This window comes from Frieseomelitta varia, unplaced genomic scaffold, assembly GCF_011392965.1.
Source record: "Frieseomelitta varia isolate USP_RPSP 00005682 unplaced genomic scaffold, Fvar_1.2 scaffold_509, whole genome shotgun sequence".
Classification (NCBI taxonomy): domain Eukaryota; kingdom Metazoa; phylum Arthropoda; class Insecta; order Hymenoptera; family Apidae; genus Frieseomelitta; species Frieseomelitta varia.
Window position 1 is genome coordinate 948 of NW_025110267.1, and position 26,758 is coordinate 27,705.

Genomic DNA, 26,758 nt, shown 5'->3' on the forward strand with positions numbered 1-26,758 from the left:
ATATTCCATATTTCACCGTTGGGGCGCTGCAATCGCGCGTTTCGCACGAAATGATAACCTGGAAAAATAAAAAATTCTGATCTAATACACAAAATTTATGAGAAATTCTTTCTGAGAAAAAAAAAAGAAAATAAACAATTGTTTTCATGATTAGATCAATCATGATCTTGAAAATTGAAATCTTGTCTTTACAGTGAGCTCTTAAAACTAGCTGTAAAATTTGTTTTCGCCACTTTATTGAATTTTAAACAATAATTCATTAATTTTTAACGAATTATAATAACAAATGATCTTGTATACAAGTCATTGAATTCGTCTTAACAAATGACTTAGAAATTTCAAAAAACGAACAATCTGCAAAAATAATTTTGCTCCACAGTAATAATACTCCACAATATAAGTTTATACTAAAGATTATTTGTGGAAACATTTTTTTAATACTTCTAGGCTTTTATAAAATCGAGTTGACGAAAAAAAAATTGTATGTGAGATCTATTCATACATGTACCTCGTGTATTTCACATATGAGACGGTATCGAACATTCATGAAATATATGTATTGCGATTGGAGGACAATCTTATGCAACTTTATACAACGCATTAATTTCATATCTTTATTAGAAATGTTATTTTATAATTACTGTGTATTACATAAACGAAAATTTTTCAAAATTAAATAGCACTTAGATGTATAACCACCATTTCCGCAAATGAACTACTTTGCAAGTATTAAATAATATTTTAAAATGTGATAAAAATTAAACAAATTTGTTACCTCGTTTTTATTATTCAGTTATTTAAGACTCTACTTTCTTCAAAATAATTTTGTATTATACATAAAACATGTTATATTTTCAATTATTGCGCAGTGTCGTTTCATATGCATCTACACTACCGCCATTACTACTATAGCTATACCGGAAATCGTTCAATTGAATAACAGTAAATTTAAAAGTGTATTTTAAAAATTATAATGTTATATATAATATATAAAAGAAATTAAATGTTATAATAAATTTATTAAATAAATGAATAACTTTAATAAATATTATATATATATGTATTAGAGAAAACGGAAAATATAATTTTGAATTTGAATCTTGAATTTGAATCTATTACCATCAGAATTGCCGGATGTAGGGGAAACATGGCGATGTAGGGATTATAATCTCTATGGTGGGGAATCCTTTGGTAACACTGACTACCACAAATCTCTGTGGTACTATACGATTTTATTTAACACATTTAATCAACAAATACGTTTCCTATTTTCATTACGCATGAAGGTTACTTTTATTGAAACCTCAATCTGCTTTAATATCGTGCCTATTATACATTAAGAACAATGTCTTATCAATTATATCGAAACACAACATTAGGTAATACGTTACAAGAAAGCCTCGATGAACTGATACAGGTATGTGTATAAAAATATGCAATATTGAGGTTAAGGTTGTCGGTAAATCAATCTGATTCCTGTTATTATTTAAAATTTAGAAAATAATCGTTAATGTAATACGTTTCAAATGAAAAAGTATTTGATTGGCATTTATATTTTATCATTATTGTGCAGTATCATTTAACTTTAAAAAATTTCTATTTTTATATAAATTAACAGAATTTTTAAATTGTAAGTTGCATGTATTATAAATAATAGTTATCTTATATAATAATATAATAATGTTAATATAATAATGTATCTTATATATAATGTTATAGTATGGACAAATCACGCCTCAATTAGCAATTAAAGTGCTATTACAATTTGATAAAGCAATAAACCAAGCACTTGCAACTAGAGTAAAATCAAGACTCACATTTAAGGTAATTAATATTGATATTTGATATTAATTATCTTGTGTAACATTAATTATTATTATTTATTATTTAAATTTTTAGGCTGGTAAGTTGAACACTTATAGATTTTGTGACAATGTATGGACCTTCATGCTTAATGATGTTGAATTTCGTGAAGTTCAAGAAGTTGCAATCGTAGATAAAGTTAAAATTGTTGCTTGTGATGGAAAAAGTATGTAATATATTTACTTTCACTATTATTTAATTAATTATTTTAAGTATTTATATATTAAGCAATATATCTATAAGAGATCTATTTTTAAAAAATATTAGTAATTCTTATATTGTTACAAAGTATCAAATTTTTATATTATTACAGCATTAGATGGAGATGCAGCAGCAAAACGATAACATCACTTTTTTTATATGACTATAACTAAAAAGTACTAAATATAAAAAAATTTCGTAATAGATAATAATCAAAACAACAAAAAATATATATATATACAAAATAGATAAGTATAAATATTTATATATATATATAATAAAAATATATAATTTTCATTTATTTTTCAACAATAGTTAAATTTTGTTATATAATAACTATAATCATAACAATGCGTTGAAAGTAGGAATAATAAATAGTAATAGTGCTTTTTTGTCATATCAGAATTTAGCATTAGCTTATTTTTATATTGTGCTTGAAAATGGGTAGATTTTACACATTATATTTAATATAACAACACCTTTTAATATAATAACTTATATTTAAAAAATATAAAAATATAATCTTCCTATGTGGTCCAATTTGTTCCAAAGATGTAAATAATTTTTCAAATGAAAATGTAAGATTTATTAAAATATTTAAGTAAGTGATACAAAGTGGCATTAAGATTATATAGAAATGTAATTCATTACAGTGTACTTTGTATTATAAATAGAAATTTCAAATATTAACAATCTTTTTATTATTTATAATAATTTATTCATAAGTAAATACAATAAATTTATAGTAAGAAATAATGTACCTATACTTGTTATTGTTAATATAACGGTTTGTCTAATATTTTTATTGTGAGGTGTAGAATTTAATAAATAAAGTATAAGTATATTCATAATATATTGTCCATCCAAAAAAAAACAAGGCACAATATTAATAATTGCTAATCCCGCAGAAAATATTGTAATATATTTGCAAAGAAGTGTTAAAGATTCTGGTAATTTGGGATTAAAAAATGAATATTTAGGTACCCAGTCAGATACATCAACAGTTCGATAAATGTCTGCCGGATGTCCAAAAAATAATACATCCTTTCCCTCTCTTCTCTTTATTTGAACAATCTGCGACAGAAACCAATTTTTTTAAATACTTTAAATATTATTAACTGATCAACGTTTTCAATGTTAATTTTCAATACATACCTTGGTAATATTATCGAGGGAAGGTCTTAAACAATGAGTATCATGAAATACACATTCATGACTAGCATGACAAAAATTTTGCGATTGATTAATCATAGTTCTGGCTGGAAGGCAAGAATGAGGAGGTAAATGTAAAGGAGCTGCTTGCGGTCCTTCTATGTATTCAAAACATAAACTTCCAGTAGTTTCACTATCTGATGTACAACAGTTTATAACACCATTAGTTTGTTTTGATGGAACTGATTCATCATATTCCTAAATTAATTTGCTAATTAGATTATAAAAATTTATAAATAATACAAGAAAATTACACAGGAAAAAATTTTACCTGAATAAATGATTGTTTGACACAGTATCCAAGAGCTGGTTGATTAACTGTATTTAATATACAATCATACCAATCTTCAGTACGTTTTATAGAGCAATCATTTATTTCATATATTAAATCCTGTTCAAGAAGTCCTGTTGGACCTAGTACAGGTGAATTCTATAAACGTGAATTTTCATAGAAAGAACTTACCATTTCTAATTCAAGGTTAATCATTTGTTTTCATACAACATTATTAAAACATACAAATATTATTTGACAATCAATGTATTAATGTATAAAAATACATTATTAAGAGACTTACAGGTAAAATAGTTTTTACATAAATTCCATTTCCAACTGTATAAAATGGTGCCCAAAACCATGTGGAAAGCATAAGAATAGTTGCAGCTATTGTAGCAAGTACTATGTTATGCCAAATTCCTGCGCAAATAACTCTTAATTGATTTTTTAATGGTAATAAACTAAGTTGTTCACTGCTTATATGTACATAAGCTATGGGTATTGTGAAAGCAATTAATATTCCCAGACCAAATAACTGAACATCCTCTCTTGCTGCAGCCAATGCATGTCCTAACTCGTGCATAATGCTACAGACTGCTAATGTAATAATATAATATCCAATTTCATTAAAGGGCACATCTATACCAGGTAACTATAAAAAAATAAAGATGTATCATATATAACTTTATGAATAGCATTAAGTAATTTATTAGAGAATTATCTTATGAAAACATTTAAATTATATATTAATTTAAAATTACCATGGGTTCTAATAAAGGCTCAGAATTAGAATTATCAAGAGATGGCCCATTGGACCAAATATTAAATGTCATTCTTAATATTACAATTATAGCAATAGGTAAAATAATGACACTAATAATTACTCCTGCATTGAACCAGGCAGTCCAAAATTTAGAACGATCCATGCCCCATTTAATTATTTTACGATTAAATGCTGTAGTAAACCATTTTATTCTCAATATCTGAACTTCTAAACCAGTGTTTTTCAAAAAATAAAAGTATGGATAATGTGAACATGTCTGTAAAATAAATAATATTCATAATTATTTATTTTAAATTTCATGAACATTAAAACTAGTTAGAATTAATGTTCTTTTTTTCTTAATTATAATTTTAAAATGATGTTTTAAAAACTACTTAAAATATTTATCTTAATAAATTGTACCTTAAAAATTGTGTCAAAAAAGAATAGCGAACAATGAATGAGACCTATTGCAATTAGTACATTTAAAACTTCCATTTTTTGGTATTTTATTTTGATTTTCTATGTAAACACTTCATGTTACATCATTCTTTCTTTACTAGAAGCACATGTCGTACAATTTATACAGAACTATCTGATTTTCCAAGTAAAGTTGTAAAGATAAACTTTCTGACAACTGCATTCCCTAGACTCTAGATGATAAAAATTCGTTTCATAATTACGTTTATGTCATTAACGAATTTATATTAAGTACAGACTATATTATGATTGAATTTTGATATTATAATATAACACAATGTTTTAACAGAAACAGTTATTTCTTTTGAATCAAATTCAGTAAATATTTACGAAATTTACTATTTTTATGTTAATTTTAAAAAAATTTTCAAATTATGCCCTACAAATTAAAATGATCTTCCTTTTATTTTTCTTTGTATTTTATTATATATTATATTTATCATAATTCATCATAATATTGAAAAACTTTTAAATATTATATAGGGAATTCGACATAGGAACGATGATAGTCTAAGTCCCAAGTGAATACTGATGACTTAGATACAACTACGGCAAAATGCACACGCCTAATTCGATTATATATGATCATTATCACTTTCACTTTGTTTATAACCTTATCTATTGTTAAATTAGTAGTAATAAGGTATATGAGATTTAAAATATAATTTGAATATTTATTTTGTGCATAATTTAAAATCGTTATACTATAAGATGTCACTATCTATTGAAAAACAAATCGAATTATTATTAGCTGGTCATCCTCTAGAAATTGATGACACGTATGATATTAACCATACCGTGCAAAATGACATAGGTAAAAATAAACTTTATATAATTAAATATTTTATTACACTTCATTGATATATATGTATTGATATTCTACTAAGTTTACATTTAATATGTAATATTATAAAATTTATAAGTAAATAATCAAAAAAATATGTTGAAGATTATAATGTATTTAGTTCTAATTTTTTATTTCATATATTTTTTCCTAATTTCATTTTCTGTTTTCTATTTTATGGAATTATTATTTGTTATTAACGATTTATACAACAGAAATATATCACAGGTGGAAAAGGAACACCTAGTACTTATATACCAATTTGTCAAAAAACTGTAACATATATTGTTGCTGCTGTAGTGATAAATAATCAAGGGGAAGTATTAATGATGCAAGAAGCAAAAGCTACTTGCAATGGAAAATGGTATTTACCTGCTGGCCGTGTTGAACCTAATGAAAATTTAGTAGATGCTGTTAAAAGAGAAGTCTTAGAGGAAACAGGACTTATATTAAATCCAGAAACATTGATACTAGTCGAATGTGCAACTGGTTCATGGTTTAGATTTGTATTTACTGGAAAAATAACTGGTGGCAAATTAAAAACATTAGAAGAAGCAAATGAAGAATCATTGCAAGCATGTTGGGTGAATAATGTTAATGATCTATCACTCAGATCACATGATATTGTATCTTTGATAGAGAGAGGTAAAATTTATGTCACAAATAAAAATATTTCACAACATCCACATTTAATGCCAATTAGTACACCATTGTCTAAATTATTGTTGCGGCTAACAGTCACCTCAAAAAAGAGATCAACGTAAGTTACATACATTTAAAATCTATTTAATTTAAATTTATTTTACACTGAAGTTTCAAATTTATTTTTTGCAAATATATCACTGCTTATGCTTAATTCCTCTTTAGTATTTACGCTTGCTGTATAAGATCACTGGTGATAGTTTTCATAAAAGAACAGCAACACTCTGATTATGACTGTGAATATGGATGAAGGCTTAGGTCGGAGTATAGTAGGTACACTTGCATGCACATGCACATGTACATATACATTTATAGCAATAAAATTCTCATATCTTTTTTCTTTTGTTTTAAACTCATATTACTAACAGTGTAAATGTTCACAAGTAAATCATAATTAATAAATTAGAACTGACTATTTTATAATGCATAACTTGTGTATAATAATAGTATAAAGTATATTATAATATATATATATATATGATATAAAATTTACTAACTATATTTTTTATACATAAATAAACAGATATTTTGTTTAAAATGTAAATAGTATAGACCTAATATTCAATTGTAGAGATCTAAAATATAAAAATATTTATATCAGTATTTTTTTCTTTCTTAGATTAATATACAAGTATGTTGTAATGTATTTTATCAACAGGAATAAATTGCACGTGCTTATATCAGACACCATGCCATTTCGTTTACCAATTTGTGAAATTAATCCAAATCGCAACCTCCTTTCTACTTTACATAATTTTATGAAGGTAAAGTATATTATTTTATGATAGATTTAGAAAAAAACTTTTTCTTCAATTTTTTCTGCGTTTAGAAACAAATAATTTTGTATTATAATTTAATTTAAATTGTTTAGGAATTATTTGGAAATGGAGTTGCACAACATAAACCACATGGTATACTTTCCATAGAATTTAGTGGAGGACAAGGAGGAGATGGACTTTGTTTAACATTATTGGTATCATTTAAATTACCTGTAGAAGACGTACCTGCTACAGGAAAATTCATTTGGCATGAGTTACCCGAAAATCTCGCGACAAGTATTACTTATCGTTTACCACGAAATATGACGGTACCTTTAAATGTTATACGATGATTAAATATGCATAATGTACATTAGATATACACAGTATAATTGCATTTCAAATTTTATATATGCAAAATTAATTTATTTTTTCTTAAGAATAAGATAAAATATTCTAGGCATACCATTAATATTTTAATTGTAATTATCAAATTCTTAATTTTTAAATTATTAAAATCGAATTAGAAAATTTCTTATCACATGTTACAAAGAAATTACTTAACATACAAAACAAAATACTTAGCATACATACGCACATAATTCTAGATATATGCATATACAAACCAGATATACTCATTTGATATTAATACCTAACAATTTCTAACTAAAATAATGTTTATGTTATACCTTTACATTTTTCCTAGTCTGTACCAATGACTTTAACAAGAATGAATATATAGTATACAACTTGCATACAAGTTGTATACTAATAATATAATATTAATATTAATTATATATTATATATTATATATAAATGTATTTTGTTATAGAGAAGCTATAGGCACTTTCAGTTGGTACCAAAAATTTTGCAAGATCTCTTTACTTGAATCTTAAAACTAGAGATTTTATAAGAATAAAAATAATTTAGATAAATCTGGAAAACTAACTTTCTGAGATTAGAAATTTATTTTTATATATTATAAAATATAATAAACAAAGTACTATTATTTACATTCCAAATACATACACGTAAAATGTATAAATGTAATAAATTTTCGAAATAATGCTTTAACATTAATACGCAAATATATGCGAAGTTGTAAAATAATAGCCAAATTTGGAAGGTCAAAATATATTAAATATAAATATGTGTCACATTATAAAGATATGTGTTTAACTAATACTTAATAGAAAATTTGAGATAATTTTTAATGTTGTTTGAATAATATGTTTTAAAGTTTTTTAAGTATTTAAATAGATTAAGTAATTTTTTGTAGTTTATACAATATTTATTAACAATGTGTAACTAAAATGAAAAATATTAATTATAATTCAATATGTTTAAAGCAATTTCTATATATTTTATAACAAATAAATAAATCACTAAGTCAGCATTTTATACAAATTTATTTAATATTTCATTAAAAAGCACAGGGTATGTTAAGAATATGAGTATGAAAACTTAGATATATATTAGATTAAATTAAAAAATTTTTAATATCACAAAATATAAATAAACATTTATAAAAAATCTTTCAGTTCCATCTTTAGCTTATCTTCTACATAACAATAGTAAAAACAAATTTATAGAGATGTATATATCAACATATTTTTCAATACTGCATTGTTTGAAATATAATAAAAGGAGATTTTAAAATACTTAATTAAAATAATATAAACAATAAAATGAATAAAAAAATTCATATAAACAATAAAATGAATAAAAATTTGTAATTTTTAAGTAATTTTATCGTATTATATAGTAATACATTCACAAATGCTTAATACGTAAAATTGCACATATTTTCGATTGTATTTCATATGTCAAATATCAAACAGCTTTTACTTTTTACAATATAAAACTTATATGTAATTTTAAAAATATATATTTATATATCCACAATCATTGTTGTAATCATTAATTGTTAAGAAATTTAAACTCTGATAATATATTTTTACAGCAATTATAATTATAAAATGAATTTATAAAAGTAGTATTATTAAAGTATTTATTTAATATACTTAAGTTGATGTTGATGTTAAAACACCAACTGCATTCGTTAATTCGTCATCATTACTTTCATTCTTTATAGGAACAATGTTATTTTCAATAGGCATCGGTTTAATATCAGTACTTTGAGTCAGTGGTAAATTATTGAATGAATTTATAGATGTAGTACTGAGATTTGCAGCACATACTGTTTGCTTTACATTGTTTTCACATTGATTAAAGCTAGTGTTAATATTTACAATATGTTTTTTCATATGAGTTGTTAAATTTCCACTATGATAAAAATCCTTTCCACAAACCTTACATTGAAATGGTTTAATTCCAGAATGTATCCTCTCGTGTATTGATAAATTGCCACTATGTCTAAATTCTTTACTACATATAGCACATTTATATGGCTTTATACCTGAATGAGTTCTTAAATGAGTCGATAAGTTTCCACTGTGACTAAACATTTTTCCACAAATTTGACAACCATAAGGCCTTTCACCAGAATGTGTCCTCATGTGGATGGCTAAGTTTCCACTGTGAGTAAAACACTTTTCACATTGATTACATTTATAAGGTCGTTCTCCACTATGAGTTCTCATATGTATAAATAAATTACTTTTATGTCCAAACTCTTTGAAGCATATTTCACATTGACATTTAAGCTTCTTTCCTATATTTGAATCTGAAGAACCTTTAGGTGGTCTTCCAGGACGATTAGATTTTATAGGAGATATAGGCTCAGAAATTGTTCCTATTTGATTTGTAAACTTTGCTGCCTGCATATTTTGTGAAAATTGTGACTGTCCAACTTTTTGGATCATATCTATCTGACATTGTTGATTCATTTGATTTAAATTTCCTCCTTGATTAACTTGGAAAAGTGTATTATTTTGTACACAATTTTTCATATATGCTAAAGAGGTATTTCCCTAAAATATTTTGTTTCTTAAAAATGTTACATAAATTTTAAAAAAATTATATACATTTTAATACTTAATAATTATAATATTTTAATATTTATATAAAACTATAAAACTCACTTCAGATTGAAATAAATTATATTGACCATGAATTTCATTTTTTGGATGTATATCATTGGATAACTGTGCATGATTCCAAAATTGTGATATCTCATATTTACAATCAACATTTTCTTCAATAAATGTTTGATATTTGGAATTGTTCGAAATATTAACTTTATCATCTGAATTGACATCTTCTATTCCGTCACATTCATGTTTTATTTGTACAGGATTAAACATCTACACGTATGTTAGAAAAGAATTAAACATATGTATACTAGAAAAGAATTGTAATTAACAACATTTTTATATTATTTATTAGGATTAAATATTAAAAACTTGATTGATAAAACTGATACTTGAACTTGATTGATAAAATTATGTATGCTATATTTTTCAAAAGGAATCTAATGTTATAAACATTGTGGAATAATTATTTAAAATATGAACAATTAAACATTTAAAATTTGTGTAAGATACACATACATTTTAGAAAAGATATTTTGGGATTAATATCCACTGTGCTATAATTCGCAATTTTTCATAATTTGATCAAAAAATCAATTTTTGAAAGAAACAACATGACACTATCACTTCGTCACAGCTATATTTTATACATATATATGTGTAATGAAATAATTATTTATAAATATTTTTAAAATATCATCTAATAATTTGTTTTATTAAATATATCAGAGTTCAATTTGTTTCATAAATAATATAAATTTACCATGAAACAGTGCCATCTAAGAAAATTATGTTGTCTTGTGGAAGGATACACTATTTAATTTTCGAATTTAATAGAAATTAAGTGTACTAAATATTTTTAAACTTCAAAAAGATTTAATTTAAGTTTGGATCATTTTTATATATAGATAAAGACTATTGACATTTTAATACTTTTTTTGATTCATTATGTATGTATTCATTGTTATAAAAATGATAATCTTTTTTTAAATCTAAAATATTATTTATTATCCTTTACAATTCTTATATTATTAATTATAAATTATTATTCATAATAAATTATATATTATATATAAAAATATCTACAAAATCTTTAACTTGCATATGAAATTAATAACATAATACAAGTAAGGTACAAACTACACATAAAAATAAAAATCAAATATATTGATATTTATATGTATATATGAAAAAAAAGAATAAAATATTTCTGGTTTGATCTTATTTATAAAATATATTGTAATTATATAATCATATACATATGTAATTTAATGTATATACGAGTAGAATAAGCCAATTAAGCATACATAGTCAGACACGAAACTAGAAATTTAAAAAATATAAATTGTTAAAAAAATTTGCAAATTCTTTTATTAAACTTTAGACTTTCAAAAATTTTATTTATATAAATGCTAAAAGATGAAAAATATTTGTAATTATATATTTTTAGTAAAATTTATGACTGATTTATTTACATATAGAGTGCGCTGTGTATTACTATGTCATCTTTCACTTTAGAAATCCTATTTTGTATTTCATACATTTCAAGAGGTGAACATTACTCTATATGTTGTATACAAAACAAAAACGTAAACATTTTATACCAAAGAATTTTGGATATTTAAAAATATATATACAATATAGAAAGTAATATATATCTATTCAACGAATTTGTATTTTTTTTCAGTGTTATAATTTTGAACAAAGTATGAATAAAAATAAAAGTTTTGTGACAAATCGAAATATATTGCCAAACAAATTTATTTAATTGAAAAATCATAAATGAAAATAAATAAAAAATGTATTATAATAATAATAATGCATTCAAGTAATTTGAGTAACTAAACTGAAATGTAAAGTTATACATTATGCCTGGTGGAAGACGTAATGCTGCTAGTAGAAATGGACAAACCAAATCTCAAGCTAACTTTTCTATATCCTCAAATATTGGTATACGAAGTAATAGCGGAGAAAGAACAGCTGGAAGTGGTGCAGATGACAAAAAGTCAGAAGAATTTTGTGGAATAAAAGCACCAAAACATGTACCTATACCAATTGTACCTGTGGATGGTCATTTAACTTTTGAAGCTTTGTCTTTAGTTGTGTCAATTATTGCAGCTTCTTTACAAATGCTTAATTTATACAGAACTGTTTGGTGGTTACCTCATTCTTATAATAATTATAGTATGGTAAATGCTTTAAAATATTTTATGTTGCTTTGAATCATATATTCTTCATTATAACATATCTTTTCTATAAAAACATACAATTTCAAATTTTTCAGAATTTCTATTTAATAGATCCTTATTTACTTATATTTATTATAACTATGATTGCAAGGCAGTTTATTTATTCTTTATTGCGTCGAGTTATTGATATTTCATCACCAGTTCGTTGGTTATCTATTTCTCAAAAAATGATGAGGTATGAGTTTTATTACTTACTGTAAATTGTATAAAGTATATAATATGTATTTAAGATAATTGTAAAAATTGTGTTTCAGAATTACTTTGCTGATCGTTGTGATGAGTATATTGAGTTGGTGCCTCTATCGTATGGCTGAAAGACATAACTCCATGAAGATTTTTTACTTATGTTATCCGTTTGTATTATTTTATTCAATCGTAGTTATTAATTCTAATATGATATATCGACATATTATACATACCCTAAAATATAATTATATAAATATGTATAATAACATAAAAATGTTTATTATTTCAGAAGTTTATCTGTATATTTTGTAATGTTTGGTGTAAGTGCAATACCTTTCTTTGATATATCAACAACATCTTTATATGGTAAAGATGAAAAGAAAACAAAGTTTCTGATGGGTATATAACTTGTATTTATATTAATAACAATAATTATATTTTTTAATTGTTGAATTCATAGATGTAAAATTTTGATTAAATCTTTTTTTTTGTGCAGACAAACCTTTACATAATTGTTCATTAAACGCATCAGCAATCAGAGCAGAAGTTTCAACATTAAGATCGGATTTCAATCGGCGTCTGAAACGTGCTTTGTTCGCATCTTCTAGTAGTGCTTATGTATGTGGTATAACACCCATCATATTTGTACCTCAACATTTACATTTTAATGTTTCATGGGTTGTGCAGCATGTTATTATGTTCTGGCTAGAAAGAATAACTGCTCATTTTTTACATGCTTATCCTGTGAGGTATGTATTTATATAATTATGTTGTATAATATTGCATTTTGTATCAATTTTATGAATTCTTTAATAGTATATATTGTATTAATTCGAGAATATATAAATATGAATGTTGTACTGAAAAATTCATTTGCAGAAATTTGATGAATACCATAATTATTTAGGTACTGTGACGTTTTACATAGAGCAGCATTACATCTAGGTCGATGGGTTAAAATTGAAAATCGCAATAGTCATACCTATGCTCAAGCTTGGAATGATTCTGTTTTGTGGCCTCATGGTTCAATTGTAAGACATAATAAGGAAATTTATCGTTCAGAAGGTTTATGTACTGTAGCAGAGCCAGGGAATATAGGCCATTATAGATTTTATGTACGTGATGACTTATAAATTCTACATATGAGTATATTGCGAAAATAATTTTAAATTAACATATATTTCGATTATTTTGTGCAGGCTATATTTAGTAATCCCACAGTGTTACTTTGTTCATTGTTGGGCTTGCAGCTTCTTCTTGTTTGTGCACAAATATTTATTTTATTACGCACAACCGATTGGTATCAAGTGTTATCAATAACATTACTTCTTGTGATCAACTACTATACTTTATTTAAAGTTACTAGAGACTATCTTATTTGTTGGAAGGTTTATCATGCTGAACAAATAATACAAGAAAAGTCGCAAATGATTGCAAATTCTATTGTTCAATAAAAAAATATTTTTAAAAAGTTGTTACTGTGTTTACTCTTCCTTCATTATCGTTTTAACTACATTTCATAATTTAGCAATCTTACTAATTTATAAATTTATTTTTATTTTTAATTTTTAAATTTATTTTTAGCAAATACTAAATTACAATAATGAAAACATTTTAAATAATATTAAGAATACAAAGAAATAAAAGAGATAAGAAAATGCAAATTAGTAAATAATTGAATCATATGCATATGTATATTATATATGTCATTTGTTTATAAGTATTTATACAAATATTTATAATTCTACTTTATTTAAATTGATTTTAGCTTTATAATTGAAAATATAGGTTTATAATGTTTGAGATTATCGAGGTAGTGAAGTTTCAGAGTTTTGAAGTAGTTGCCGAAACGTTTGGAAGAATTTTCACTTGGGCATGGCTTACAGTCGTAAATTTCAAACGTTATAAAATACACATTAAAATCGTGAATGTTTCGAATTTCTAAAGATATGTATGTTTGAAATGTTTTTTGAACAATTACAAAGCAAAATACTTTGTAACTTGGATACTATTGCACTCACATCGGTAATATTTCAAATTGAAAATGTAATACTGTATATTTTTGTCATGTAATACCATAATATTTAACATATTATTTTCATAAATACATATGGTTTGTATCAAAAATTTTCGAGCAGTATTTTAATTATGAAATAAATTTAGTCAGTAAATACGAAAGAGTTATAAAATAATACAAAGATGTAGCAAAACAAAATGAAGCGAAAATGTAAAAAAACAAAATAAATTTCATTTGAAACATTTTTTCGAATGACAAATAATTTAAAAGGAAATTGCGTATAAAAAATTAAGTGGGACATCTTTCATAGTTTTCTAATATTTTGAACAAAATTTATTTTGCTTCAGAGAACATCTAGCTACATGTGAGATTTCAAGATTTTAAAAATAAAATTATATATGTTTATTCAGTTAGATATCAGATAAATTTATTGTTTTATAATAATTGGTGACAGAAACAAATAAAACAATTGTATCTTCGCACAATGTTAAGAACATCTTTTCTTCTTTCCTGTTTTCCTTGGGAAATATGTTTTGCTGAAAAGTCTGCAAATCAGTTGTAAATTAAAATCCTTTATCTTCAATGAAATGCACATATTTTTAATATCACTTTATCTTATCATCGAAATTCACAAAATTGATTATCTTATCTTATCTTATTAGTTTGCAAATTTATTTTTTGAAGAATTTAAATATGCACAATACATGTGTATAATATGTATACAGCTGTATTTGCATACATTTTACATGGTTTATGGCATTTTATTGAGACTTTAAAAAAGAAAGTAAAATAACAGTCATGGTATTATATATAAGACCAAAATGGAAGTATAGAGTAATGTAATTCTTATCCGTTAACACGATGCATTCTACTTGGAAAATATTTTTAATTTTCATGTTTTTCTTTGGTACGAATTTTTTTTAAATACTTGACATTTAATTGCTTAATATTTATATGTTCACATTATAATTTACATTAAGAAATTTTGATTTGTAAATTATTTTTCTGTATTTTTTATAGTTTACAAAAGCGAATTAAAAAACGTTCGTTTTTCATATTAATTGCTAAAGAATGAAATGTAATTATTGTAAATCCCAAGTTTCTTGCATCATATAAGAAGGACGCTTTTTAAATCGCATAATATAGACATGTGTAATTATACGGTCTTAAAATACAATTTTCAATATTTTTATATTAAAATTTAATAATTATAGTGAAGAGTCAGTGTTTTAAGAGAACTAAACCAGTAACTGGTTATGTCCCCGGAGTGGCTGGTATGTCTTCAATAAACAAGACAAACTGTGTGAACGATGTAATTCTCGAGAATCCTTTTCTATCAAATCCTCTTGAGTGTGCCCGCCCTTGTTCTGAATTGGGTAGACCGAAAACATGTTACTATAATTTCGTAATTGAACGTTATCCAGTTCTAAGTGGGTAAGTGTGTTTTAAGAAAGTTACAATTAAACATTTACAAGTAAATAAAATTGAACATTTCATAAAAGTTAGAAATTCATTAAGAATTAAATTCTTTTTTCATTTAATCATTCAACATTTTTTCTCAATGTAATCGCATTGTTATCGCAATTTGTAATTATGAAAGATATGAAAGATCTCTTAAGAGATTTAAATATTTTTGTTATATTATAGACTCCTGTTTTAGAGCATGCGATCATTGTACTCCCGATACTGCTACTAATTCGATTTGCGCCGATTGTCAATGCGTGCCAGCCGATGGTGTACCGCGAATGGCTTTAACTATAAATAGAATGATGCCAGGACCAAGTATACAAGTTTGTTTAGGAGATCTTATTGTGGTAGATGTTAAAAACAAAATTGCGGAAGACGGAATAACGATCCATTGGCATGGTGTGTTCCAAAAGGATTATCAATATTACGATGGTGTACCTTTTGTAACTCAGTGTCCAATTGTAGCTGGTTCTACTTTCAGGTATCTTTCCAACTGATCTTATTACATGTATGTATACTCTAAAATATGTATATAACGATGAAAGTTATGTTTTTTCTTCTAGATATCAGTTTGCGGCAAATAATCCTGGTACTCATTTTTACCATGCTCATACAGGATTAAATAAGATGGACGGAGTTTTTGGTACTCTTGTCATACGGACTCCAAGGAAGCAAGACCCTAATAGAAAATATTTCGATACTGATTATTCAAGTCATGTAGTTATTATTAGCGATTGGATGAACGAAGGATCTACTGAACGGTTTCCAGGTCGTTCGGCTAGCGGTACCGGTCCGACCGGACAAATACCTGATTCTCTACTAATTAACGGAAAAGGGCAAACGGTAAATATGTTTGTTTAACAATATAAAAATTAGAATTGATTTAAACAAAATTTGACTTGATTCGATTGCAGAATTTCAATGGCAGTACTACAAATACTAGTTTGGAAGTAATTACCGTGGAACCAAATACACGTCATCGTTTCCGATTAATTAATTCGTTTTGTTCTGTCTGTCCGGGGCAAATAACAATCGAAGGTCATAACTTGACCGTAATAGAAACAGATGGTCAGCCTATTAAACCCATCAATGTAACCTCCATCGTTTCGTCTGCCGGTACAGAATCAATGAAAATTTCGAGCAACAATTAATTCATTAATTAATTTAGATTAATTTAATTTAGCTTTTATTTTAGATTTTCTTAAATTTTGCGATTGATATCAAACGAGAAATTTAATTACTTATCTTTTAATAATTAAAGTAGACCATTTTCTAATATTATTTTTTCAAAATATATGTATGTACATGAAATAATATATATTTCTGGTTTTTCTTGCAGGCGAACGATACGATTTCGTTGTAGAGACTAATCAACCTCCTGGTGCTTATCGGATACAACTTCGTGGACTACAATTATGTAATGATACACAGCAATTAGGTATATTGCAATATGCTGGTGCATCCAACGAATCAATCACCAACGAGACTCTTTCTTCAGGAATTGTAAGATATATCGTACTTCAATGCACAAATTACTTTTTCATTTTCGATACTGAGATCAGAAAGAATACCTTATATTTATTTTTTTTTAATAATTTATTAATTCGTTTATTGAACAATTTTCTTTTTTTTTTATACAATAGATTTTGAATCCATCAGGTGTTGATTGCGATAATAATCCCGAAGAAATATGCATCAGTAAGTTGAAGAGTGGCACTCCAATTGACGAAGGCCTCACGCAACCGGAAACGGACTTGCAATTTTACATACCCGTAGGCTTTATTAATTATGACACAAAAGACCTGTTTCAGCCGAATCGATATGATACCTTTTTATGTAAGACATGAATTTAATATTTAGATACGTTATGAAAACTTAGTATTTAATATAGTATTTATAAGTTGTTTCAAAATATTGAACATAATGCTCTATTCTCCTAAAACATAAATAATTCTGCATAGCTGCGGTACCGCCAGCTGTTAGTGCGGCAACGTTAGACGGAATAATATATGCAAACCCACCTTCACCGCTGATTTCTCAAATCAGTGATATTCCTTCGGATCAAGTTTGTAATTCTCAAAATTTGCCATCTAAATGCAACGGTAATTGTTCGTGTACTAATACATTGAAGTTTCCACTGAATTCTACCGTGGAGATAATATTGGTCGATTCGTGTGAGTATAATTTTAAGTAGACAAATATTTTTATCGAAGCGAGTTTCCTGCATAAGAAAATATGTTTCTAAGAAGGTTTTGTATAATCGCAGCTCAACTTCCAAATATCTCGCATGCTTTTCATATGCATGGATATGCGTACAGAGTTATAAGTATGGGTCAACCATTTGGACCCAATCCGACTAATTCAACCATTAGTGTAGATTATGTAAAACAACTTGATGAGAACGGAGGAATAAAGAGAAATTCCGATGGTCCTGGCAAAGATACTCTTGCTGTTCCGAATAATGGATATGCTGTGCTTCGAATCCGTGCAAATAATCCAGGTATGTAATGTACACTAATACATTACTAACTTAACTGTACTAATATCCCAATTCTGAGGATAGCTTGTGATACCTCATAATTGGGATATTTTAGATTTGTATAAAAAATTGTAATTTGGGATATTTTAGATTTGTATAAAAAATTGTAATTTAAATTTTTGAAAAACTTTTTAAATAGAAATAATTTATAAATGTTTTACAATGTTGAAATTAATATTTAACTTTTCATTGTTAGGATTCTGGTTCTTTCACTGTCACTTTGTTTATCATCAAGCAAGTGGTATGGAAATGGTTCTCAAAGTCGGAGAACAAAAAGATTTACCTCCTGTTCCCCCAAATTTCCCGAAATGTGGTAATTTCCAAAATCCGATTAAAGATATCTTAAAAAGTTAATTATATTAATTCACGATCATGAAATGATTTAGTAGACTGTAAATATTTATTAATTGTAAAAATTCCGACGATTGATTGTTTTGTTCTGTTTCTATAAATAAATACATTTGAATGAAAATAAGTTTTTGTTTTTTCCTTTTGTCATTTATTTTATTAACTGTATATATCTATTCTATTATAAAATTATATCGATGTTTGACACGTTGCAATTTCTCACTATCATTCAAATAAATTTGGCAAATAATTGCCCACTATAAGTTTATAGCAGTGTTACGTTAAGTTAAAATTTCCCATTAGTACGTGAAATTGCAATCACATTAAATTAATCAAAAATATAACTATAATTATTATAAGTAAATCTTGTTATATTCAGCAATACAGTTATACATAGCAACAAGCTTCATTCAAATTTTATGAAACGAAATTTTAGGCCTTTATTTCTTGACATACATGTGCATATATTATTTCCCGTGAATATAATAATAATAATTCTTCTGACATTCTGTTTGCAGTATTATAATTACATTTAATGCTTGCAATGTTTCTGAGAGATTGATTGATGTATTCTGTTGAAAAAAAAGTTCCTATATTAAATTACATCGATAGTAAATGATTTGCAGTAAATGATTCACAACGTAACATAAATTTTAAAAATTATGTATTGTAATTTGCAATTCTAAATTTACTTATTGATGATAATAATTTATAAAATCACTTACATTTAACTTTTCCCAACTGGTTACCAGAGCTTGTTCATAATACTCTAGATAATACTCTGTTGAAAGCCGAATGAGTTGAACATTTTTGTTGTATTCGATTCCGTTGATCTGTACTAAGCCAATATCAGAGAGATAAATATGTTTATGAAGAAAGAAACTTATATACGTCTTATAAAACTTACTTACTTACTTCTTATATACGTCTTATAAAAGTATTATTTTTAATCCTATTTTTTAAGTATATGAAATTTGATGGAATAAAATTCTATCATTTATTATTTTGTTTTCTTATATTCGAAATGCAAGATATCTTTAATATCAGATATAGTATTTAAGATAAATTTTGAACTTTGACTGTAATTAATAATGTTATTAGTACTGTCGATAGAAAAACTTTTAGTAGAAAGTCTTTCTCTCTTTCTTCTATCAGTAAATATTAATAGTTTGCCTGGTAATGTTATTTTAGCTTATCTCAAAATACCTTATCAATGTTACTTTATTAAGATGATAACATGTATCAGACTTATTTTGCTATTTTCACTTTATTGTAGTACGTGGGATATTTCTTATATATTTATATTGTGCGTATTTTGTATCTCTGTAATATGAAAAATTTGAGAAATTTAAAATGAATGTGTTTATTTTAGAGTAGAATATTACAATTACATCTCGTTTCACATATGAAATTTTATATATAATCTTAGCTTTTTTTAAAATTCGTGTTGTGCGTGTTGTGCGTCGTTTTAGCTAATTTAAAAAAAAATGAAAGCTTATATTTTGTCTATATCTTAAAATCATGAATCATAATTATTATTCATTTCAATAAATGTATTAAAAGAATAACAAAGAGGTATTACATATTTAAAATTCTGACGAAACTTACAATTGAAAAAATGTTTTATGAAGAAATCCCAAATAATAATGTTGATATTAGATGAAACACTTGTATTTCTATTTTGATGTACGTAAAAATATTTTCGTAAATGTAAGTCGTACTGTACTGTACTGTACTGTAGTATAATATCCATGAACGAAAAATTTATTCATGCAAAAACAAAAGATTTTTCGTTTTATTTACTTCGTCTTTTGATAAATGATATAATACTTAAATGATTATAAAACAACGGAATTAATGCGTTAGTTAACATAAAAATTTTTATGTCAAATACTTGGATATAATGAAATATATGTATTTATGTATACAAAATAGAAGATAAATAATATTACTTTAATAATATATATTTCTATCTATATCGCTATATCTAATTAAATTCCTTATCATATAAAATAGTGAATTAAAAGCTAATTTTATTTAACAAATTTTGTTAAACGAATTAATTTTACGCATATGTCTTTTTTTGTGTTTGAAATATCCAATAAAATATAACAATTGTCTTTCTTACAAATATATGGATAAAAAAGGTTTTCTTTTAATAAACACATTTCTGAAAAAATAAATCTTATTGTTTGATAAAAAATTCGCAATCGCATTGGAATTAGGATTTTAATCATATTGTAGATAAATAGGATATGTACTGTTTGATTAAAATACCTCTGAAATAAATCTGTCAAACTTTTTAAATTAATTTTCCTATATCTTTATCTCTATCTCTCGTTAATTTACCTATATCTATACACGTGGAAAGAGTATTAATTTTATCGAAGAATTAATTTGTATTTTCTTGGAAGAGATGTAAGTATATGTGACTGATATTATATAAATTCAATTTTGTATTAAAAGATGTAGTACGTAGCAATTAACATCACAATGAATACTCTCCGACGAATGTTTTTACTTTTTATTCTCATTCTTGCTGGTATAAACCTTTTTTTTAAAACAACTCATTGTCGCCAAACGTACAAACAACATAATTAGAACTATTTTTCATTAATTCGAAAAATTTGATAATATATTCGTGTTATTAAAGCTTCTTGTAACTCAATATCCGTCTAGTGCTAATTTTTTAACATTTCAAAATTGCTGCAAGTGAATCAGTGTTTATAAAATATAATCAGTATTTATAATCATTACATTTTTTTTATGTAAGTGCTATTCGCAAAAGGTGTAATCTAATTTTTTACAGATCAAAATGCAGTCTCGCAATCTATTATCGCGGGTTACGCACCCGGCGTTAGTGGAATGTCATCAATTAATGAAGAAAATTGTTTGAATGAAGAACTTGTTCTGAACTTTGACTGATTTGTCGAATGCTGCTGAATGTGCACGAACATGTAAACTGGGAGACTTAAAGACGTGTTATTATAAATTCGTGGTTGAACGTTATCCCATTAATGGCCAGTGAGTGTAATCGAAGTATTAAAGTTATATAGTAAAAATTAAAAAAAAAAAGTTGATCATTGAAAGATCGGAAAAATTTTTGATATCATCGTAATATCAAGTTTAAACATTGTTTATTTTATCTAGAACTAAATTTGCAGTGAATTATTCGGATATTGTTATTGTAACTAGTCTGTGATCTAAAAAAATATGTGATTTCCATAATTTGAATGTTACTCTTAATCTCTTAATCTCTATAATCCAAAGATTATATTATGTTGAGTTTTACTTGTACTAATGGTAAAAGAAATTATTACTAATCAGAGTTAGTTAAAAAATAATCTTACATTTCCAGGGCATGCAATTTATGTATGCCAAATGCTACGAATAGTTTGTGCGCTGATTGCCAATGTGTCCCAGGGGATGGAACGCAGCGAATGGCTTTGACTGTGAACAGAATGATACCAGGTCCAAGCATACAAGTTTGCGAAGGAGATTACGTCGTGGTTGATGTTAAGAATCTATTAAAATCAGATTCGATCACGATTCATTGGCACGGTATCTATCAACAAGGTTCTCCTCATTACGATGGGGTCCCCGATTTGACACAGTGTCCGATCACGATTGGTAACACGTTTAGGTAAAATAAAATTTAAAACAATTGAGTCAAAATTGAAAAAAATTTAATAGCTTTCGTAATTGATTATTTTAATATGTTGATAAATGCTGATAAATGAAGATCACGAGAGCAAAATATGATAAATACAATTTTGTTAATTTTTGCTAAAAAAGAAAAAAAAAACAAGTATTTTAATACGAAGTAATTAAAAGATAATATAAATTGATAAATTTAAAGATAGATAATAAATCTTGATATAAATTGATAAAATAATATTTATTAGAATATATATATTAAATAAAAAATTATATTTTTTGCCAGATATCAATTTTTTGCCAATAACCACGGAACTCATTTATGGCATGCTCACACTGCATCACAAAAATTGGATGGTATATTCGGAAGTCTTATAGTACGAGTACCATATGAGAATGAAGCTTATTCGAATCTTTACGATTTCGATTTAGCAAACCACGTAATCGTTATTAATGATTGGTTTAAAGAAGAATCCACGAACCGATTTCCAGGTCGTAGGGCCGGCGTAATTCGCCAGGTTGCCGATACTTTCTTAATCAATGGAAAAGGAAAATTCGTAGTGAGTACGTTTTTCTTGATTCAAATATATTATTGCAAAAGCTATTATATTTGTATTTCATATTGAACGATCTATATACGTTAATTTCATACGTCTTAGGATCCCACTGGCAGTACGACGAATATTCCTTATGAAGTGATCACCGTGGGTGCTAATCATCGTTATCGTTTCCGTTTAATTAATTCCTTCTGTACCGTTTGCCCTGGAGAATTGATTATCGAAGGCCACAGTCTTACTGTTATTGCTACCGACGGTCAACCTATAGAACCTACCGTAGTTAATTCCATAGTTTCTCTAGCTGGTATGATATTAATAAAAATGTAAAATATACCTTTAATCATTAATTATCATTATACTGATTCAATTTTCTTTTCGGATAATTAATTTTTACAGGAGAAAGATATGATTTCATCATTGATACTAATCGAGTACCTGGTGCGTATTGGATACAACTGCGTGGATTGAATGATTGTGATGCTAAGGGCATTCAGCAATTAGCCATACTGCAATACGAAGGAGCACCTACTAAGCCAATGACCAAAGAACCTACCTTTAAGAATCCTATTCCTAAGGGTGTTGTAAGTTGTTCTATTGCATTCCATTTGGAGAATTATTGTACTTTAAAAATTTTCAGAGAAATTTTTATACAAACGATTAAAAAGATATATCTTTTTAATTTATTTAATTAGTGACAAATATTTTATAATTTTCATAATTATAGGTATTAGATATCGCAAGTTCTGATTGTTCTTCGCGTATCTGTGGCGATAAATTAAGGAACGCATTACCAATTGATCCAGATATTCTGAAGAATGACGTAGATATGAAATTGTATTTACCTATCGCTTCTCAAAAATATCAACCAGAAGAAATATTCGTACCTAATACATACAATAACTTTTTGGGTAAGATATAAATACAGTTATATAATTACCAGGCAGCAGATTTTTATGCAATTCATTTCATATTTTTATGAAGGCAATTAAAAGAATGAAGTCTCAGTAGAAATCTGTTTCTGTTACTAAATATTATAACAACTATTTCACTTTCAATATTTCATATGTATTTTTATATATTATGTGCATTTTTTATATATTTATTTCTTTTTATGTCTTGAAAGAAACATGTCATCCTGATTTTTTTTTCCTTTTTCTAAATTTTAAATCATAACAGTGACAGGTCCAAAGTCGATATCAATCACTACGTTAAGCAACATAAGTTCAGCTTCTCCATCTTCTCCGGCGCTCACCCAGTTAGAAGATATTCCTGCAGATGCATTTTGTAATGCCGAAAATTTACCATCCAGACGTTCCATGCACGTGTATTCACTTGATCAAAATTCCATTAAACTCTATTGTAGAGATCAACCTGATAGATGAGTGTAAGTATGTCAGATGTTGTTTAACACTAAACTTTTAATGATTTAAATGTTTAAATGTTTGTTTAGAGATTAAACGATTTTTCGCAGAATGTATAGATAGAAGCTTGTATATTTTATTGTATTATAAAATTTTTCTATTTTTTTATTTTAATGTCTTTGATGGAAATTTTATACTTTGAAATAGATTAATTTGAACTCCGTTAATTTACGTTAACTTATAATTACAGATAATTTGCCAAGTTCACGACATCCCTTCCATTTGCATGGATACAGATTCTATGTCATGGGCATGGGTCAACCTTTGGGTCCTTTCCGAAATCGGGTATTAAAATGACACTCGAATATTTTAAAGAACTTGAGAAGAAAAATCAGATTGTAAAGAATTTTGATTCTCCTCATGGAAGAGATACTCTTCCTGTACCAAATAATGGATATGCTATAATTAGATTCCGAGCAAATAATCCAGGTAATCTTAGTCGATAGAAATTTTTTGCATTTTACGTATGTATTAACTACACGATTTTATTTTATTTCACTTTTAAGGATATTGGTTGTTCCACTGTCATCAAATTTTCCATCATATTGGTGGTATGGAAGTGATTTTACAAACTGGGGAGGTATCTAATATGTCAAAAACGCCAGATAATTTCCCAAGATGTGGTAATTTTAAACCGAAAATACAACATACAGTGTGAAATAGGAAATTAATTGAAACTAAAAATGATAAAATAAGCTCAAAATGATCATATATTCAATAAATATACGTATATATCTCATGTCTTCATATGTGTTGAAGATCTTAGCTGTAAAGTATAATTAGTAACATCATTATCGAATGAATTAAAAAAAAAAAAAAAAAAAAAAAAAACAGTAAAGGACTAATTATATAAATCCTCGAAAAACTGCTTTCTACATCTCAGTGTCATGATAAAACAAATGAATGCTTTGTAAAACATGATTTAATTATAACTAGTTAATTTTTACGCGATTAAAATATTCTAGAATCAAAATTACATTATGCGCACGTTTTCTAATTTCAAAATTAAACGGGTATAGTTTCCGCGTGTTTATTGTATATATTAATTTGTAATTTTATTAACATATAATGTATATCAGTTTACAATACGAATAATTATATAATACTCACAAATTAAGTTAGTGATCAATAAAAATTACTAGACAAATGTAAAAATTTTAATTCGTGTGGAATTAAAGTTTGTTTCTTCCCCAAAGAGAAAAAAATTTATGCTTATTTCAGATTTTCTGGTATTGTTTTATAATTTTATTAACGTTTCATATTTACCGTACTTACGTTTGTCTATACCTGTGCACGCGCTTTCTATTAGTGAAAAAGCAAAACTGTATTACTTATAATTATCTGGTTTAAAAGTGTCATAGTTCATTGATCTGAATAGCGCGATTAGATTTTGAATTTCAATTTTACGCGCCATTTTAAGCGAAAGAAACGGTATTGCGCTAGCCAATAGGAAAGCAAGGATTTGGCGGGATAACGTCAGTCTGCAGCCCAAGAGCGTTATATCAATACGTGTCAATTATGTACGTACGTATATAATATTTATTACTCGTTAATGTTTCCATTTTGTTATCTATTGCTAATTATCGAGTTAATTTAATTATAACGCTTCTATTTGATACTTCCTCAGGTGTTGTCAAACAATTTTAAGTAATTTTACGAATTTTGTTCGTTACCTTTGGTTATGTTTAGTATGTATTACGAGCTTCTGAGAGAGAGTTCGAGTTATTGTTAATATTATCGCTTTTAGATTTGTACATTAATTTCAAATTTTCGTTTTCTTTTATTGCAGATTATTGAGTGAGTGCTATTGATGGAATCATTTCAAAGGGATATGGTTATGGACGTCACATTATGAAATCATTTTGACGATTTTGTAATGCAAATTTCTGATCATGGAAAAAAATTGTTTAGTTTCGTTCTTTTTAATGAATTTCTCATGAATTTTGTGTATTTGATTTAAGCCTTTTTTATTTTTTATTTCCAGTTAACATTTCGTGCAAAACGCGCGATTACAGCGCCCCAACGGTGAAATATGGAATATACTTCTTACGATTATCGAAATAATCGATATTTCTCACGATCGATTTTAAATTGGGAATAATGGCGGAAGGAAGCACACCGCGTCTGTAAAGAAAAAAGTGATATTATAGAAAAATCATCCAGAAAGAAGTTTCTTCCAGTAGTCAGGTAAAAATATAAATCAATAGCTATTAGATTTGTGTTTGTG

The 26,758-nt window shown here is 26.2% G+C and overlaps 7 protein-coding genes across 8 annotated transcripts; 5 read left to right on the top strand and 2 right to left on the bottom strand.

Moving 5' to 3' along the window:
• Positions 1 to 1,181: 1,181 nt before the first annotated feature.
• LOC122533235 (transcription initiation factor IIA subunit 2) lies at positions 1,182 to 2,285 on the top strand. Its single transcript, XM_043662744.1, has 4 exons — positions 1,182 to 1,417; positions 1,720 to 1,824; positions 1,900 to 2,029; positions 2,177 to 2,285. Exons 1-4 carry the CDS (start codon positions 1,346 to 1,348, stop codon positions 2,206 to 2,208), a joined length of 339 nt encoding a protein of 112 aa, XP_043518679.1. The 5' UTR covers positions 1,182 to 1,345; the 3' UTR covers positions 2,209 to 2,285.
• Positions 2,286 to 2,754: 469 nt separating this feature from the next.
• On the bottom strand, positions 2,755 to 5,028 carry LOC122533233 (membrane-bound transcription factor site-2 protease). Its single transcript, XM_043662741.1, has 6 exons — positions 4,737 to 5,028; positions 4,312 to 4,590; positions 3,852 to 4,202; positions 3,548 to 3,706; positions 3,220 to 3,474; positions 2,755 to 3,138 (listed from the first exon to the last, which is right to left on the bottom strand). Exons 1-6 carry the CDS (start codon positions 4,809 to 4,811, stop codon positions 2,770 to 2,772), a joined length of 1,488 nt encoding a protein of 495 aa, XP_043518676.1. The 5' UTR covers positions 4,812 to 5,028; the 3' UTR covers positions 2,755 to 2,769.
• Positions 5,029 to 5,277: 249 nt separating this feature from the next.
• On the top strand, positions 5,278 to 7,506 carry LOC122533234 (8-oxo-dGDP phosphatase NUDT18). Its single transcript, XM_043662742.1, has 4 exons — positions 5,278 to 5,607; positions 5,866 to 6,397; positions 6,998 to 7,103; positions 7,211 to 7,506. The coding sequence occupies exons 1-4, from the start codon at positions 5,505 to 5,507 to the stop codon at positions 7,448 to 7,450; spliced, it is 981 nt and encodes a 326-aa protein (XP_043518677.1). The 5' UTR covers positions 5,278 to 5,504; the 3' UTR covers positions 7,451 to 7,506.
• Positions 7,507 to 8,891: 1,385 nt separating this feature from the next.
• On the bottom strand, positions 8,892 to 10,986 carry LOC122533238 (zinc finger protein 37-like). Of its 2 annotated transcripts, none has more exons than XM_043662747.1 (3): positions 10,854 to 10,986; positions 10,142 to 10,363; positions 8,892 to 10,030 (listed from the first exon to the last, which is right to left on the bottom strand). In XM_043662747.1, the coding sequence occupies exons 1-3, from the start codon at positions 10,854 to 10,856 to the stop codon at positions 9,122 to 9,124; spliced, it is 1,134 nt and encodes a 377-aa protein (XP_043518682.1). In that variant the 5' UTR covers positions 10,857 to 10,986; the 3' UTR covers positions 8,892 to 9,121. The 2 variants fall into 2 exon arrangements, with proteins under 2 accessions (XP_043518682.1, XP_043518683.1); XM_043662748.1 differs by lacking the exon at positions 10,854 to 10,986 and adding an exon at positions 10,610 to 10,770.
• An 825-nt stretch (positions 10,987 to 11,811) lies between these two features.
• LOC122533237 (transmembrane protein 39A) lies at positions 11,812 to 13,995 on the top strand. The gene is made up of 7 exons (XM_043662746.1): positions 11,812 to 12,279; positions 12,375 to 12,514; positions 12,594 to 12,692; positions 12,815 to 12,924; positions 13,022 to 13,274; positions 13,433 to 13,640; positions 13,725 to 13,995. The coding sequence occupies exons 1-7, from the start codon at positions 11,959 to 11,961 to the stop codon at positions 13,977 to 13,979; spliced, it is 1,386 nt and encodes a 461-aa protein (XP_043518681.1). The 5' UTR covers positions 11,812 to 11,958; the 3' UTR covers positions 13,980 to 13,995.
• A 1,368-nt stretch (positions 13,996 to 15,363) lies between these two features.
• LOC122533236 (laccase-5-like) lies at positions 15,364 to 19,015 on the top strand. The gene is made up of 10 exons (XM_043662745.1): positions 15,364 to 15,451; positions 15,756 to 15,976; positions 16,203 to 16,490; positions 16,573 to 16,852; positions 16,924 to 17,125; positions 17,349 to 17,512; positions 17,653 to 17,845; positions 17,971 to 18,183; positions 18,276 to 18,509; positions 18,745 to 19,015. Exons 1-10 carry the CDS (start codon positions 15,404 to 15,406, stop codon positions 18,900 to 18,902), a joined length of 2,001 nt encoding a protein of 666 aa, XP_043518680.1. The 5' UTR covers positions 15,364 to 15,403; the 3' UTR covers positions 18,903 to 19,015.
• A 2,374-nt stretch (positions 19,016 to 21,389) lies between these two features.
• LOC122533239 (laccase-3-like) lies at positions 21,390 to 25,265 on the top strand. Its single transcript, XM_043662749.1, is given in 13 exon segments — positions 21,390 to 21,438; positions 21,700 to 21,815; positions 21,817 to 21,920; positions 22,255 to 22,539; positions 22,840 to 23,113; positions 23,213 to 23,414; positions 23,507 to 23,691; positions 23,835 to 24,018; positions 24,287 to 24,410; positions 24,412 to 24,494; positions 24,722 to 24,802; positions 24,805 to 24,960; positions 25,038 to 25,265. Coding segments are annotated over 13 exon segments (1,995 nt in total). The 3' UTR covers positions 25,190 to 25,265.
• Positions 25,266 to 26,758: the final 1,493 nt, after the last annotated feature.